Raw genomic sequence first — 17,223 nt, forward strand, 5'->3', positions numbered from 1 at the left:
AATTCTACGTTAAAAGATTTTCGATGTTATTTAAATTGTTATTAAGAAATTCCGAAAGGTGTATCGTTTTTAGTCCCATAGTCACCCCCACTGACGGTACCAAAACAACGTTTTTCGGTAACCAAATTGAACGTTTCTTTCACAAATAAAATCACAATCAATTGTTTTTTTTTTGTTAGCATCTTGATTGATGTATTTCGATTTCATCTCTTGATCACATATAAATAAAAGTTTTTCCGTTACAGACTTTCACCCTACTACTTTTCACGTTTGCTTGTATCCAATCAGTGTGTGTGTCTATTTTTTCATCCCTCCGGCGTATTTCCACAAGACAGCGCGCGCCTGCCCAAACCAAACCTGTGAATAACAGATAAAGCAGGTTCAAAGTTGAAGGTTGGATGTTAACGAAACGCAACAAAAATGCTCCACTTGTTTAACTTAATCGTCGTTTATTTCGCAATTGTTGAATGTTCGGGCGCTTGAAGCTAACGCCGTTACGGACAATTTTAAAAGTACACTAACTAATAACCAATGAGTTTTCTTTGATTCTCTCTGTAACAGTTTTGCATAACTCTTTTTTGTTTTTTTTCTCACCTTGCTGATTTAGGGTGTTGAGAAGCAATAGTTATAAGGACGCTGCCGTTTGATTCCACACATAATTACGATTGGCAATAAAGGAGGAAGTTTTGGTTTTGAAAAGTACACAAGTTGTGTTTTTTTTCGGGGAGTGCAGTGATGATGGACTTTATTTGCTCGAAATTTGTTTCTGCCTTTCACATTTACCCATTAGCCGTCGTATGTAATTCCTGCGATCCTCTGTCTGTCTCTTTACCTCCGTGTGTGTGTGTGTGTTTTTTTTGTCATTTACTGTACATGATACATCCTTCCAAGTACCTAACTCCTAAATATATATATTAAATGTAAGACGGGAGCAGCCACATCTCTTGCTTCTTGCTTGTTTCCTTTTCCTCCTCTTCTTCTTTTAGTGTATAACGTATTCCTTGTGTTCAACAGCATTATTTTCTCTGGCCTCGCGCGCGCTAAGCAAACAACAACGACGACGACGTTTGACGCGATCTTCTCACGGCTAATGTTTGCGATTTTTTTTAGAAAACATAAATCTAACCACTCGCGAAGGTTGCAGTTGCAGTTGTTGATGGGTAGAAGTAATTGTGGTGTGGTAAGCGGCATCGCGTCGTCGGCGGTTGGGCGAATCATTCCCACTCCGTGGTGCCCGGTGGCTTCGAGGTGAGGTCCAGGAGCACCCGGGAAATGCCGCTGAGGTTGCTGATTTCGTCGACCATCTTCTGCAGCACCTGTTGGCGAGATGTAATTTGGGTCGAATCTTTGTTTTTTTTTATCAAAATGATTTTGTTATAATTACATGCAAAGGAAGCCGATCGGTTCCGGGCACCGCCGGCACGCCCGTCATAAAGTCGTTGGTCACGAACGGTCTCAGCACGACCGACCGCTGGCAGGAGGGCGTCTTGGGGGCCGGATCCCGGTCAAAGTGCACCGGTATCAGGATGACCGGCATCTGCGAAATCTTGCGCATGCACTCGTTCTCCAGCAGAATCTAAAAAAAAAACACGTTTTGAGCATTTTGTGACATTTTAGTTGACACAAGCCAATGTGTTACCCTGTTGACGATGCTGTCCGCTTGCCGGATCTGCGCGATCACGTTCTGCGTCAGCAGCGTGTGCGTGATGTCCTGCACGGGGTACTTGACGGCGTCGCCAAAGATGTAGCATACCCGGTTCACGTTGTGCAGGATGCGCGGGATCAGCTTCGCCAGGAACATCATGTCCTGCCAGTTGGGCTGCTCGTTGCTGCTCAGCCCGACCGCGTAGTTGTACGACCGCTTGTCACCTGTGAAGAGTTTAGAGTTTACTTCACTGAGGGCAGTGAGTCACGACGACCATACCTTGAACTCCAACGCTTCGAATTGGCAGTAACGTGGCATTCAGCTTCATACTGCTGGAAATGCGACACAGCTCTTCCTGTTCCTCCTTGGACGTCGTGCTGGACACCCTGTTCAACAGCGCGTGCGTCTGCTCCAGCTTGGTCTTGTAGTCCACAATTACTTTAGCTATGACCTGCAACGAGAACCACACTTCAGATCAGAGACTCCTACTTCAACCCAAAAGCCCTACCTGCGTTTCGGAGTAATCCTTCATGTAAGCCTCTTCCGCGCACAGAACCCGGATCGCCAGGCCCGGCCCGGGGAACGGATGCCGCTCCACCAGATGCGCCGGCAGCCCGAGCTCGTAGCCCAGCTGCCGCACCTCGTCCTTGTGGAACTCCTGCAGCGGCTCAATCACCCGGCCCGCCTCCCGCAGCTTCCGGATCAATTCCGTGTCGTTGTGGTGTGTCTTGATCGTGTCCGCCTTGGTGCTCACCAGCGACGAGGCCGACTCAATCAGATCCGGCCGCAGGGTGCCCTGCGCCAGAAAGACCTCCTCCGCGTTCAGGTTCAGATCTTTCAGCACCTCGTTGGACACCTTGACGAACACGTCGCCGATGATCTTGCGCTTGTCCTCCGGGCTGATGGTTTGGCAGAGCATGGGCGTGTCCTGGTTGTACAGCGAGCCGGGTACCTTGATCGTGGTGGTGCCCCGGGTGAACTTGTAGAACGCGTCCCGCACGAGCAGATCGACGCCCAGCTCGCGCAGGGATTTCTCCACCGCGGCGCTCTCGTTTTTACGCATAAAACCTGTCGCCGCCGAGAAAGATGCACGATTTGTTAATTTGTCGCAATTATTGATTGATTTGTTTTACCATTATCAATATGGACAGCGATAACCTGTTCTGGCTTTAAGGCATTTCGAAGCAGGGCTGCACACACCGTGGAGTCTACGCCGCCACTTACTAGTAACTGAAAGAAGAGTGTAAAAATATTATCAATTTAGACAAGTGGTCCTCAGCCAGCTGAACCTCGCGGGCCATTTTCAAAACTAGTAGTTGTATTGAAGGTCTCAAGGGAAAAACAAATAAAAATTACTAAAATTTGTAAAATTTCAAAAAAAAAAAAATTACTTCCGTATCAATCCTTGCTTACATTTCTACATTTCATTTCTTTCTTATAACATTTCTTGTGCAAAAAAAAATCATTCCATTCGAAACTTTTTTTCTTTAAAGTTTAAATTAAATTAAGTGTCACCAAGATTAAGATTTTTGGAGAGTAGTTTCACAAACATGTTTGGACTGAAAACTCTTTTTAGCTTGAAATAATTTGCTACTTTTTTGAAATATTTAAGCTAAAACAATTTTTAACTTTTATTTTTATTTAATTTTAATAAATTTTGAAACAAACATTTTCAGAATAAAATCAAGTTTGAAGCACATTTTTTAATGTAATTAAAATACACCATAGAAATATATTTTTTGTTACAAGTGGATGAATTTTGAAAAATAAAAAAAGATTCAAATAGTTTGTTCGTATTCTTAAAGACCTGACTGTAAGAAAACAAAAGCTTAAATAAATATTGTAGCTTAATCTTCACTAAGCAATAGTGAGAGTAAAAAAGCCTTCAGACTTCGAGTAGGAATCTCACAATCAAGAGGCATTTTCATTGAATATTTCAACTTTAAAAGAATATTTAAAACTAAACATACAAACGACTTAAAAATGTGTTTACAATGGACTCTCTAGCTGTCGGTATTCTCGATATCAATATTGCTTCAGCTGTCAATAAATTTTTCAGTCTCTTCAAATAAATTGCTTTGATTTTACGTTCTATAATTTGATATCATAATTTTAAATCAAAGATAAAAAATAATACGGGAACAAAAAAAAAAACATATGATTTATAATTTTATCATCAAATAATTGTTTTTTGGTTCGGATAGTAAATAAAATTTTATTTGAAAATATTGGGTTAAAGCCTATACAGTCGACTCTCTGGCTGTCGATCTTCTCGATATCAATAATTCTCCATCTATCGATGAAGTCTTTAGTCTCTTCAATCTGCATACTTCAATTATCTTCATTCCTCGATATTTTCCCTTGCTTGAAGGATCTCTTCCTCGACGGTCCCTTGAATTCTGTTTGCTTTAAAAATCTCTTCCGGTTGTCGATAATTTCACTTTCTCATGGCTTGCATAGACATTTTTCTTGGCGAAACGAAGCTTTGAAGGGTGTTTGACATTATTTTGTTTTTGTTTGATGGACGTTGCCATGATTCTCTCCCATAGCTGGGTACCAAGAAATTTTTTTTTCAATCGAGTCTTCATTTTGCATCGTTCTGTAAACTGATGATTCTCTTCCTCGACGGTCCCTTGGATATTGACAACCAGAGAGTCGACTGTATTTCATTCTTTCAAAACCCAAAATTTCTATGCAATTTGAGGTCAAGCAAATACAAAAAACAAACTTTTTTTTTAACGGAACCCGATTTTTGTGCCTTTTTCTTTATAAAAGCAAACTTATTCGTCATTTCGAGCAAACCATTGTAATAGGGCCGAAGCCAAAAAGTATACAAAGAGTCTATCCTGTTAATTTCTAATGTAAACATCAACTGACGTGAGTAGGGCAGACTCTTTGTTTACACTTCGACTTCGGCCCCTTTACATTGTTTTGCTTGATTTTCTTGATACGAGGCCGGGCCGGATTCCATAATAATTACAAGACCAGCCCGCGGGCCACAGTTTGGTGACCACTGATTTAGACCAATTTAAACGACAGAGGTTGTTAGGTCACATTTCGATTTTGATTTTGAGTACATGAGTACATTTTTATACCGGATCTAAAAAATATTAAATGAAATTTGTGTTCAAACCAATCATATCACCCACTGTTGGTAAAGAGTAAGGAAGGCACCAACCACATAAGTGGATTAAGTTAGTTTTCTTACAAAAACCACCCTACACACCCCACCTACAATCTTCCGGATTGTTAAAATGAAATTTTTGAGCATAACTTTTGAAGTACTTTACAAAACTTTATAATATTAACTAGGGTCTTGTGGGACTCCAAGATGGATCGAATGAGACCAGAACGATCCAAATCGGTTCAACCAGTCCTTTTCCCAAACTTAAAATTTGACTTTTAAACTTAAAAATCTAAAAATCTCATAGAAGTTGTTTGTATTTTTCTTTCAGTGTCCGTCCAATTTCCTACAAGTTTGTCTTTGACCACTTTTTGATACGATGCAACGGCTTCGAGTTACAGTAATTCTTAATATGCGAAATATAAAAAATATTTCAATAACGTAAGCCCTTCTCAAATGTCATTCTCGAGTGAAACTGGGATCCATATACACAAAAATGGTTTATAAAAGCGTAGGATAACATGTCTACAAAGTTTCATTGAAATCGAAGAGTGCCGGGTACAAAAGAACCAGAAAAAAATCCTGATTTGAGCTGGAATTGCTCTTATAAAACGGTAAAAGAGATTTCTTTAAGCCAAATTTTAAATAAAAGGAAAATTACAAAAAAGCTAAATTAGTAAATTTTTTCAAGAAAGTCTTTTCAGAGATGTAATAAATTCGCTTTTTAAAATATTTGAAGAAGGGTAAAATGTACAACTTTTAAGATTTTTTCCTTCTTTGTGTTGAATTTCAAATAAATGAATGGGAAACTGCTTAAAAACCTTATGGCAAAAATTTTATATGGAGCAGTTGAAGAGGCTTTGCTTTCTTTAATTTAAATTAAATAAGTCTCGGGTGAGTTTTCAAAAAGCCGTAAGAGCCACCGTGACCTCTGACACTAATTTTCGTTTTCTCCAAAATTAAACGAAATTTCATTTAAATTTAGTTTGGGGCACTTGAAGGATGTGTAGATGAACAATCTCAAACATTTTTGATATTGGTTTTTCGTAAATAGGTCGAATACCGATGCAAAAAGGACTTTGTTTACCAATGGCTCTTACGGCTTTTTGAAAACTCACCCGAGAAGTATTGAATGCAATTTTGAAAAAACCTGATTGTAAAATATTTAAAAAGGGCAAATTACACATGTTGGGAGAAGTTTATAGCGATTTATTCTTCGACTAATCAAGAGTGAGATTGGATCATACTAATCTAATCTAATCAGACCCTAACGCAGCCAATCTTTCGAATGGATCCTAGAGAGTGCACAGTGGGCGAAATGGAACCCAAAATCGGACTTAATTGAACGCGGCTGGTTCCCTGGTATAAAACATAGTGTTTCTTATGTAAAAAAATCCGGGGAATCGATTGGTGATGGATTCATCCACCGCACGAAACGGCAAAGGGTCCATTTTGCCCCAATTACTCATTTTTAACATTTTTCTTGAAAATCGGTCTGTATTTAGAGCGGAGGCTTTTGCGGCCTTTCAAAATGCACTTAACTTATTTGAAAATGTCCCAGGAATCCAGTAAAAATAACCACTTGCACCGCAAAAATCATCTAGGGTCCATTTAACCCCAATTCCGCTATAAAAGCATTTTTGGCCGTTTTCAAATGTTAGGTCAGATTTCAAAATCTGAAAATATTTTTATCGTAAAGATCAGACAATTTTACATAAGAATGACGATTTGCACTTGAAAGTTTGACACATTTATGTTGATATAGAAATTAAACTAAATAAAAAGATTGAAGAATCACTTTTGGGCCAATTTTCCCAAACGCAGAATAAACTGCCTTTCACATACATTTTATTTTCATCAACATAAATGTGTCAAACTATCAAGTGCAAATCGTTATTCTTATGTAAAATTGTCTGATCTTTACGATAAAAATATTTTCAGATTTTTTAAATCTGACCTAACATTTGAAAACGGCCAAAAATGCTTTTATAGCGGAATTGGGGTTAAATGGACCCTAGATGATTTTTGCGGTGCATGTGGTTATTTTTACTGGATTCCTGGGACATTTTCAAATAAGTTTAGTGCATTTTGGAAGGCCGCATAAAGCCTCCGCTCTAAATACAGACCGATTTTCAAGAAAAAATGTAAAAAAATGGGGAATTGGGGCAAAATGGACCCTTTGCCGTTTCGTGCGGTGGATGAAACCATCACCAATCGATTCCTCGGATTTTTTTACATAAGAAACACTATTATTCATACCAGGGAACCAGCCGCGTTCAATTAAGTCCGATTTTGGGTTCCATTTCGCCCACTGTGGAGTGCCTTAGGTTAGATTACGCCAAGCACTCTTCTTGTCATTTATTAACATTTGTAGTGCACCATTGCATCGGAATGCATTGAAACATCACACGCGTTAAAGCGGCCAGGCCTACTGCGTAAAGTCGTATCGCAGAGATGATTCGTAATTGGGTTGAGTTTGAGCACTTAGTGTTCGAACAACAACACAATTCTGAATCGACAGGGGAGGAGGCCAAATCTCCATTAGGCCAAATGGCAATTTCTTGGGATTCAACTACTGCTAGATCGGCTAAAAGCAATACAATCGGACGAGCCGAATGTACTAAACCACCTACCAAAACTTTGCTCGTTCCTACACGTTCCTTGATGTAGGCCATGCACTCCTCCTGCCGGCTGCGGATCGTGAAGCTCTTCGCCAGCCCGCAGACCTCGAACAGAAAGTTGGAGAGCATGTCTTTGCCGTTGACCGTTAGATCCACCTAAAAATATCAAAAACGTAAATAAATTACGAATCTTTTGAACCACTGGCTTGGTAAGACAAACCTCCGGGTGGAACTGCACGCCGTAGATTCGCATCTGCTCATTGTAGATGCCGGCCACGATCTTGTTGGAGGAGTACGCGCTCACCTTTAGCTTGGTGCCCACCCGGTCGATGCTGTCGCCGTGCGTAAGCAGAACCACCTGCTCCTGGGCCAGGCGACTGCAAACGAAACAAGAAAATTTATATTTTGGATATTTGAAGACACTACAATTCGTAGTTCTTAAAATGGTAAAAATTTTGTAATACAACGTGTAGCTTCTGAAGCTGAGACCTCGATCGCTTGAAGATGTTCGTAGTATTTGGAATTTGCTCTGGGAGGGTTGTATCAGGAACTGCCGCAAACTTGAATAGCAATCCCTTTCTTATTCCTCCAAACTTCAACTCAAAGGTCGTAAATTGGTGTTAACTTACGTAAACAGTGGGCAGCTCGTCTCCACGTCGATTTTATGTTCGCCGTCTTCGCGAATGTCCTTTTTGTGTACGGAACCGCCAAATTCCTTGTTGATGATCTGCATGCCATAGCAAATGCCTGTCGAAAGATACAACAGTCTTTAGTAATTGAACCAACCATTACCTTCTTCACACTAACCTAAAATAGGCAACCCAATTTTGAAAATGTCCGGATCGTACTGTGGCGCGTCGTCGGCGTACACCGAGTTGGGCCCGCCGGAGATGATGATCGCCCGGTAGCCGAGCTCTTTGATCTTCTGGGCGGGGGTGTCGAGCGGCAGGATGTCGGACTTGACCTGCAGCTCGCGAACCTTTCTGTCGATAACCTGTTGACAAGCATCAAATGGTGTTAAAACTATGTTTCCTTCGTCGGTGATTACGATGGTCCTACCTTGCCGTACTGTGCTCCGGCGTCCAGGATGACCAGCCGCTCGTTGTGTTCGCCCCCGTTCTCGGTCGGGCCAGCGGATTTGTTCAGCGCACTCATTTCTTGGTCGTTACAGCACTGCGAATGAGTAAAGAATAACACAGGGATGAGCGGCGTGTGATAAGCGCAACGCGAGCAAGAGTAGAGTAAGGGGACTGCGGCGTGGTAAGTCTGTAACTGCGGAAGTGCACGATGGACAGTTACTAGGCTGCTAGACAGTCACTATCAATTTAATAATCTTGCAATGGTATAGTTACAGTACGCAGCAAAAGGAATTTTCTATGGTTTATTCACGCTTTTTGTGAAACTTAACGAGTTTCTTACTCGTTTTTTAAATAAAGAAATGTTTTAATTTCAAAATATATGGCATAGCATAACATTACGGACCTCTACCACGCTATAGGGGGTACCAAATATATTTCCAGAAACTAAATTTTGCAATGGAAATTAGTTTGATGAATTCTTAAATTTTTTGTTAAGTTCATTTGTATCAATTTCATAACATTAGGTCGTAGTTTTTCAATACATTTTTAGTTTAGTATCAAGAATTCAATATCTCTTCCAAATCTGCGAGTACAAGTTCAATTCAAAAGTGTTCTGATGTAATTTCCATTCTTAATTTTCACTGTATCTTTTCTGAGTTTAATGAACCTGTCTGTATCGTAAATTGTTGTAGAAGAAATCAACTTGTTATTAGATATCAAATAACAAGTTAATGTCTTCTGCCCAAATCTGAAACAATTGCTCTAATATTAATTTCCAAAACTGAAGACAAATAAAAATTCAAGGCAACTTTTGAACTAGTGCGTCTATCCCGGGAATTCCCGGGACAAAATTCCCGGGATTTTTCCAAAACCGGGAATTTCCGAATCCCGGGATTTTCCAGATATGGAAATCCCGAAATTAAAAAAAAACAATTTTAGTCTGGAAATTCAGATTTGGTTGTGGAAATAGATGAACAGTTGAATACCTCATAATAGATAATAATTTTAAAGCATTATAATTTGTAAAAAAAAACGAAACTATTGGCACTACGCCCCCCGGGGCATGGCCTTCCTCTAACGTGGGATTTCTGCTCCAGCGCCTCTGACGAGACAGGAGAAACCTTCGGCATAAATAAGCAAGATTTGGTGTATAAGGGAAAACTGTTGAAATGTTAGTTTACCGATCTGCAAAATGCCTAGCGTTTTAAAAAAGATTGAGATATCTAGGTATATTAATGATTTAAAATAAAAAAAAAACAAATTATTTTTCATCAAACACTGCTATGTGGGGCAAATCAGAACAAATGAAACGAATTAAGACACATACTTAACCATTTTTTGCATAATTATTCAAAACTTTGGTTAAAACAGGAACAGAACAAAACAATTTCACAGAACATCGAGTTTTATGTTTATTGCTCTAAAATCTACTTACGTATTCAGACTGTATTCCTGTTTTTTTCCTAGTTGGCGGAAAAAAAACTTAAAGATTATTTGTAAAATATGTTTCTTGCAAAAGTTTTTTTTTGTAAAAGTTTTACTTTAATTACAAGTATCAATAAGTCTTTTTTATTATTTTCTTTTCAATTTTAACGGTGATGTTTGTAAAAATTTCATTCAAAAGGCGTTTATTCAAATTCAAAACATATCGAAACTTATATAAAATTTTACTTAACTGTTATTATTTTATTTGTTGTCGCCTCTTTTTTTCGTTTTCGTTTTACGGAGCAAGGTGGGGGACGCGGCCTCAAGTCAGCCCAAGTCCGGTTTCTTGTGGAAAAAAGGGTAGTGGCCGAACTAGTATTGCATACAAAATGAACACCACCGGAAGATATAGGGGATCGGGAGGGGGAAAGTGAAAGAAAATTAGTGTAGGTGTGAGAAGTAAAAACTTGGATGACTTGAGCAGTTACGGTAATCTAAGTTTAACACTGAATAAAGAAAATCTGAAATGGTGATTCAAAGTAAAGGAACAAATTAAATTATTAGTTAATTAAATAAGAAAATGTAACTAATCGGAGATCTATACAAAAGAATCCTACGATGTATTCTAAATTTAAAGGAAATAAAAAAATACAAGAGAACAAAAGATGAAAACTAACTATGCCAATGAAATATTACACTTCGACCAAATCAACTAATTATTTAAGTCCAATTATTATTATTATTCATCTACGGAAAACTAACTTACTTTAATCAACAACCTAAACTGTCTGAAAGTAAATTTAATCTCATATCCTCAAATATTTTATTACAACGCCAAATAAGGTAAAGGACCTTGTTTTTAAAACCAGTCTTGCCGCTTCCAAAAACCAATAAACATAAATGAACAGTCATTAAGACGACTATTTTGTGCCTTTCATTTCATTAGGGATTTTTTTTTTTGAATTAAATATACTTTATTGAATCTTTCTTATAATTATTACATTTGGTTTACATAATAAGTGGTCAGCTGTGGCTCTTCAGCTTTAGTTCGCTTTTCGTGATTTAAACACTGTTCATTTTTATAACTTGAAAAGTATATGATTAAGGCTACCAACTCTTGCTGAGCAAAAATCCGTACACTTTGCCAATATGACACCATGGTATAACAAAAACTATCAATGAATTATTTAGATAAATTAAATTCAATATATTTGACAATTAGAAATGTAAAACTGTGTCGTTTTTACAGCTAACAAATTTCACAAAATGCTATCAGAGTGCTTATGACATGCACGTTTAAAAGTATTCATAAAATAAACCGTGATTTGAGTCAAATCATTATGTTCTTCTTTTTTTTTTGGTAAACGTTTAAAAGTTTACGAAATGCCAAGTTTGTTTTTACGAATAATATCGTGCTTAGTGTTTTCACGAACACTTTTCCAAAGTTTTTTTTTATTGAAATGGTTCTATAACATGTGAAACACAACAGTTTATAGGACCTTTAAAAAAACTCTAGATTTGTTAATTCAAATGTTCAAATGTTTTTACGAGTTTTAGAAAGCCTTTGGGAAGGGATAAATATATTTAGTTAGGAATTTCTAAAAGAATAATTCTAGCGTTTTTTTTAAAGGTCCTATCAACATATGAAAGACAATAGTTCAAAAAACTCTGAAATTATTGATAATCAAGTTTGAATTGAGGAAACCCCGGAAAACTCTCCCTTTTTAAATCAAACTCACAGAAAAATAAAAATTTCTAGTTAACAAAAGCTTTGACCAAATCAAAAAAGCAATTCAATGATTAAAAGGTTGTTAAAATTCCGTACAAATCTGTATTATGCGTAAAATTCCCTACAAAAATTCCGGCCTGTTAAAAATCCGCGAAGAGGTTCGAAAATCCGTAAGGTAAGGAAAAAATCCGTACAGTTGGTAGCCTTATATATGATTTATCATTTTTGTAACACTAGGTACAATGAGGAAAAAAAATGTTAAGAAAACGTAACCTAACCTAAACCTAACTTAAACCTCCCTCATTTCATTAGGGCATAAAGCCTTGCAAACAAGAGTGCATCTCTATCATACCTTATGCAAGCTGTCATTTGAGTGAAGGAGACACACTCCTGTTCACAAAACCCATGTGTCCTTTGAAATGTTAGGCTCCATTTGATCGTCAAGGCTCCAGTAGATCCTCGATTCGCAACAATGGTCGATACAACCATAATCCGAAAACCGTTAGTTCAACAGATTAACGAATTTTGTCCGATATCATTACATTATTGATTGACCGAGACTCTATGGAAATTTTGACATATCAAAATGGAACTACTGAAATGGAAGTTTCAAATTTATGCACGTAACATTTTTTTTTTAAATCTATTCTATCCTACAATGCCTAGAAGAGGCCTCTGTTTCTGTTGTGAGTAAGCGCTGGTTTCAGAGTTCATTTTTCAATTTAAAAGGGGTGGGAGACGACTAATTTGCTTCATGAACTCCTACTTGGCCTTGGGACCACCTCTTAAGACACTGATGGCTCCTAGCTAGGAATTAAACCTAGACACAGCGTCGAGGCCCGCTTTGCATGGCAAAAATGTTGGCTGGGGGGAAGTCCGTAGTAACATTTCAATAGGGCGAATCTGCATTTGTAAACAATCAGTCTATCCCTTTCGCTCAAGTGACAGTTCACGTCAAGTAAGAGGGGGATAGACTGCTTGTTTACAATCGCAGATTCGCCCTATTGAACTGTTACTACAGAAGTGATATTATTACGAAATTTTATTTTAAAGCCAACATTGCTAACGGCGTCGAGGTCCTTACTCATGCCCAAGGTATTTGTTGTCGCCTCTTTTTTTTAAAGATATTTTCAAATAAATTTTTTAAGCTTTTCTGATCATGCCTAAGGCTACCAACTGTACGGATTTTTTCCTTACCTTACGGATTTTCGAACCTCTTCGCGGATTTTTAACAGGCCGGAATTTTTGTAGGGAATTTTACGCATAATACAGATTTGTACGGAATTTTAACAACCTTTTAATCATTGAATTGCTTTTTTGATTTGGTCAAAGCTTTTGTTAACTAGAAATTTTTATTTTTCTGTGAGTTTGATTTAAAAAGGGAGAGTTTTCCGGGGTTTCCTCAATTCAAACTTGATTATCAATAATTTTAGAGTTTTTTGAACTATTGTCTTTCATATGTTGATAGGACCTTTAAAAAAAACGCTAGAATTATTCTTTTAGAAATTCCTAACTAAATATATTTATCCCTTCCCAAAGGCTTTCTAAAACACGTAAAAACATTTGAACATTTGAATTAACAAATCTAGAGTTTTTTTAAAGGTCCTATAAACTGTTGTGTTTCACATGTTATAGAACCATTTCAATAAAAAAAAACTTTGGAAAAGTGTTCGTGAAAACACTAAGCACGATATTATTCGTAAAAACAAACTTGGCATTTCGTAAACTTTTAAACGTTTAACAAAAAAAAAAGAAGAACATAATGATTTGACTCAAATCACGGTTTATTTTATGAATACTTTTAAACGTGCATGTCATAAGCACTCTGATAGCATTTTGTGAAATTTGTTAGCTGTAAAAACGACACAGTTTTACATTTCTAATTGTCAAATATATTGAATTTAATTTATCTAAATAATTCATTGATAGTTTTTGTTATACCATGGTGTCATATTGGCAAAGTGTACGGATTTTTGCTCAGCAAGAGTTGGTAGCCTTAATCATGCCATATAAAAAAGGAATATATTTATATAAGTTTATTTAATTTGAATCACTTTGTAGTTCATTACAAATCCAAGCCACAAAAAAGAACAAAAAAACTTATTTTAATTCCCTAAGAAATTTAAAACTTGTCGTCCTTGTTTAGATTGGAGAGTAGATTATTACCATTTAATATAATTGAGCTAATTCTACGATTTTAAGTTTGAAAAACACAACAAATATAATAAAAACATAGATTTTATGACTGTTTCATAAATTTCCCGGGATTCCATTTTTTTCCCGTTTCCCGGGAAATTCAAAACCCGGGAAATTTGGACGCCCTATTCTGAACGTTCTTTGCTCCTAATCAATTTCAACTGTTAACAAGCAGTGACTTAATTATTTTCTGTTATAAGGCAAACTGAACTGAATATTTACAATTGCCGGACCAAAAAGTTACAAAAAACAAAAATGCCAAATTTTCACTGACATATATTGGAAATCAATGAACCATTGGTAGAATTGAACTCAAAAACGGATAATGGCTTATACATTTCACATTTTAACATAAACAATCGATTTGTGCAAAAACACATTTTTTTAATTGCGTTAAGCAATGACCCAGCAAAATAAAAACACTTGAAATCAAAAGTTCTTTACAGTAATGTTTATAAAGTGCATCGTTTTGCCTTCCTCACCTTACTGAGGAAAGATTAGAGCGTCCAATTTCCCGTCTCGGTTAAAAAAATCCCAAAAATTCCCGGGATTTCCCGGAAAAAAACATTTTCCGTTTCCCGGGAAATTTGTAAATTGAAAAAATATTTTTGTTTGCGAATTTTAGATCGAAGCACGCCTAGAAGCGGGATTGGGTTGTAGAGGGTTAATATGTGATTATACAAAGTTTACAGTTTTTCTGTGATCATGTAAAACCTACAGTTTTGTCTGTCATATAACAAGTGTAAATAGACAAACATAATATAACATAACATATATATTATCTAGAGTTTTAATTTAAAAAGGTCCAATAAACAAAATTTTAAATTTCAGCCTTTGGGTGTTTTTTAAACCACCTTAAGTCAGAGGTATTCAAAAACACAAAAAAGCTAAAAAAAGAAAATTTAGTTTATTGGACCTTTTTATTAAAAAAAAACTCTAGAATTATTGTCTTACAAAACATACAAGTTTTGCAATGATTAGTATTCTATTCAATAGAAACGAAATTTTCACTGCTTCACACCATCGCCGTGTCCACTTTGTCCAAGCAAATTTTCACACTGCAGCTGACCAGACAGCACACACGAAGAGAGGTCAAACGGTGTGCAAAAAGAAAATTATTGCTTGTACAATTCACCCTCTATAAGAAAAAAAAAATGCAACACAATCAGATAATAATTACGCGAAAGAAGATACGCAAGAACATCCAAATTCGAGGGCTCCTTAGGTTCTGCCCCGGTTCGTCTTCGTTTTGGCCGCCGTCGTCGTCGTCGTAGTCACTGCCGCCACCACCAATTCTCCTCCTCCTCCTCCTCCGGCGGGGACAGCAAGCGGAACCACCCCGGCTGGCCGCTGCCGAGTCGGCCCTGGACGTGCTTCCGTGGTCAGCAGCAGCAGCAGCAGAGGCAGGAACAAGGGCAGATCTTGCCTCCAGGCTCACCACCACCGAGACTTGCACTTTCTGGACGAAGACGTTGATGGCGCTGTCCCGCCGTGGTTACGTGTATTTGCGATCGATTCCACCAAATGGCCAGAGCCACACCGGGTAGAGCTTCTCACGACGACGTTCTCCGGGGTTGTCTGCACCACTTGCCCGTACGGTGGCACTCCGGAATCGGTTCGCGGACCGCCCACACACCGCGTTTGGATTTTCCTCACAGATTTCCAATGCAAAAATTGCGAAAAAATAAACCACACCGACTAGTCATCAGGCCGTCGTCGTCGTCTTCGTTGTCCTCACACTGCTGTGCTGCTGCTGCTGGCTTCCTTCCTTCCTTCCATCCTGTGTCCGTCCCTTCTGCTGCCCGTTAGTATCGTTGTATCCTTGTGTCATCATCTCTGGCGCTCTCTTTCTATCGGCCGCAACCCAGGTTGCGCATATCCACACGATGGTCGTCGTCTTCGTCGTCGGTGTCGGTGCGCGCTCATGCATTTTGTGGAAATATTTGTGTGTGCAGCAGCAAATATTACGGGGGATGCCTCTTCTCTCCGTTGAGGCTGCCCTGACGGGTAACGGGATTCAATGGAAATGGTACGCACCACACTAGATTGTGGATATCACAACAAAGAGTATGAAGTTGTCCTTCCGATTGTAAACAAGGCTGTAATCGTGTCCGCTAACAGCACTGCCAATCTTTTAAAATTTGATCACTTCCTTACATCATCCATCTTTACAATGGCCAGCCCATCTGCGAACAGTAAATCGCTAAGATGATTCGTTGAAACAGTCTTAACCTACAAATCGTTGGAATTTCAGATTTCTAGTCGCTTCTGACCTGATTAAGTAATAGACTTTGTGTTGGTTTACAGTTTTTCCGGACTAGGAGCGGTCGTGGCTGAATGGTTACGATGTTCGCTTTATAAGCGAATGGTTCTGGGTTCGATACCCATCTGCTCCCAACGAGAAAGTTCTGGACTCATTGAATTTGGAATTAATGATAACAACTTCATGCTCACGGCGGGGTTCGATCCCCTGTCCTTAGGATTGGCAAGCAAAATGCTTTCCACTTAACCGTGGAGTATTGATAGCTTGAGGAGGAATTAGACTGGTATAGTTGAATTCAAGAATCGGACAAAGAGTCAAATTGAATGCAAGTTTGAACATCAGAACTCAAACAAGATTGCATGCAAGATTGCAAGCACAGTTGAAATTGAATCTAAAAAAAATACCTCGCTATAAATAATAGCCTGGGCGACTGATAGAATTCATCCAATAAGAGATGAGAAGAATTGAAAGCATTCCCATTAGAAATGAGTACACACGAAGAATTCGAACAACAATGCCAAAGGTTGTTAGGGTGGCTCCTCAGACCATTCACCTTCCCAAAAACCGTCCAACTCCAAGCGAAACTTACTTGAGGATACCGTGGAGATTTTCCCTTAATACTCTTAAAAAAGTGGAGCATCAACACTTTCCGTCTTCCAATTCCCTTTCCTTGTCCCTGGTGCGCGGTGGAGATGGGAGCGGCCGGCAATGGACGGCTGCCATGGTGGTGAGAATCTGGTTCAGGTGGAATTGGTTCTACTCCCAATTATCGATTCCTAGGCAACTTGGGCTTAGACAATCATCACATCACATGGCGAAAATCCAGTCTGCAATCCGCTAAAATCACCGTCTCCTAGCGAAGCGAAGTTTACAGTTTTTTTCCGGACTGCTAAACTGCCATTTGGACGATTCTGACTTTTTTTTATCATTTTAAGCTTAATTTTACGTATATTTTCAGAAAAAAAAACACATAAAATCTAGTACTTAGTTCAGAAAATCATTGAAAACAACACCAAGTCTGTTTGTCCCATCGTTGAACATCTACGCATAATTGTCCCACCAAGTATTTTCTGTCACGAAATCATGAGTTTTACGAAGCATTTTATCTTGTTTACCTACAAGAGGATTACAATTAAGGGTG

The 17,223-nt window shown here is 38.3% G+C and overlaps 1 protein-coding gene across 1 annotated transcript; it reads right to left on the minus strand.

Moving 5' to 3' along the window:
• Nucleotides 1–164: 164 nt before the first annotated feature.
• On the minus strand, nt 165–15,529 carry LOC6031363 (GMP synthase [glutamine-hydrolyzing]). Its single transcript, XM_038252813.1, has 12 exons — nt 15,000–15,529; nt 8,450–8,563; nt 8,198–8,384; nt 8,020–8,137; nt 7,611–7,767; nt 7,403–7,546; nt 2,779–2,875; nt 2,154–2,713; nt 1,925–2,096; nt 1,640–1,869; nt 1,385–1,576; nt 165–1,316 (listed from the first exon to the last, which is right to left on the minus strand). The coding sequence occupies exons 1-12, from the start codon at nt 15,021–15,023 to the stop codon at nt 1,215–1,217; spliced, it is 2,097 nt and encodes a 698-aa protein (XP_038108741.1). The 5' UTR covers nt 15,024–15,529; the 3' UTR covers nt 165–1,214.
• Between the last annotated feature and the right edge of the window lie 1,694 nt (nt 15,530–17,223).

The sequence above is a fragment of the Culex quinquefasciatus genome, chromosome 2 (genome assembly GCF_015732765.1).
Source record: "Culex quinquefasciatus strain JHB chromosome 2, VPISU_Cqui_1.0_pri_paternal, whole genome shotgun sequence".
Taxonomy (NCBI): Eukaryota; Metazoa; Arthropoda; class Insecta; order Diptera; family Culicidae; genus Culex; species Culex quinquefasciatus.

Coding starts and splice junctions, on each gene's coding strand:
- LOC6031363 (XM_038252813.1), bottom strand. CDS start 15,023: ATGTTCTTGCGTATCTTCTTTCGC. Junction 8,385..8,449: donor CCGGAGCACAGTACGGCAAG/GTAGGACCATCG, acceptor GCTTGTCAACAG/GTTATCGACAGAAAGGTTCG. Junction 8,138..8,197: donor AATTGGGTTGCCTATTTTAG/GTTAGTGTGAAG, acceptor ATCTTTCGACAG/GCATTTGCTATGGCATGCAG.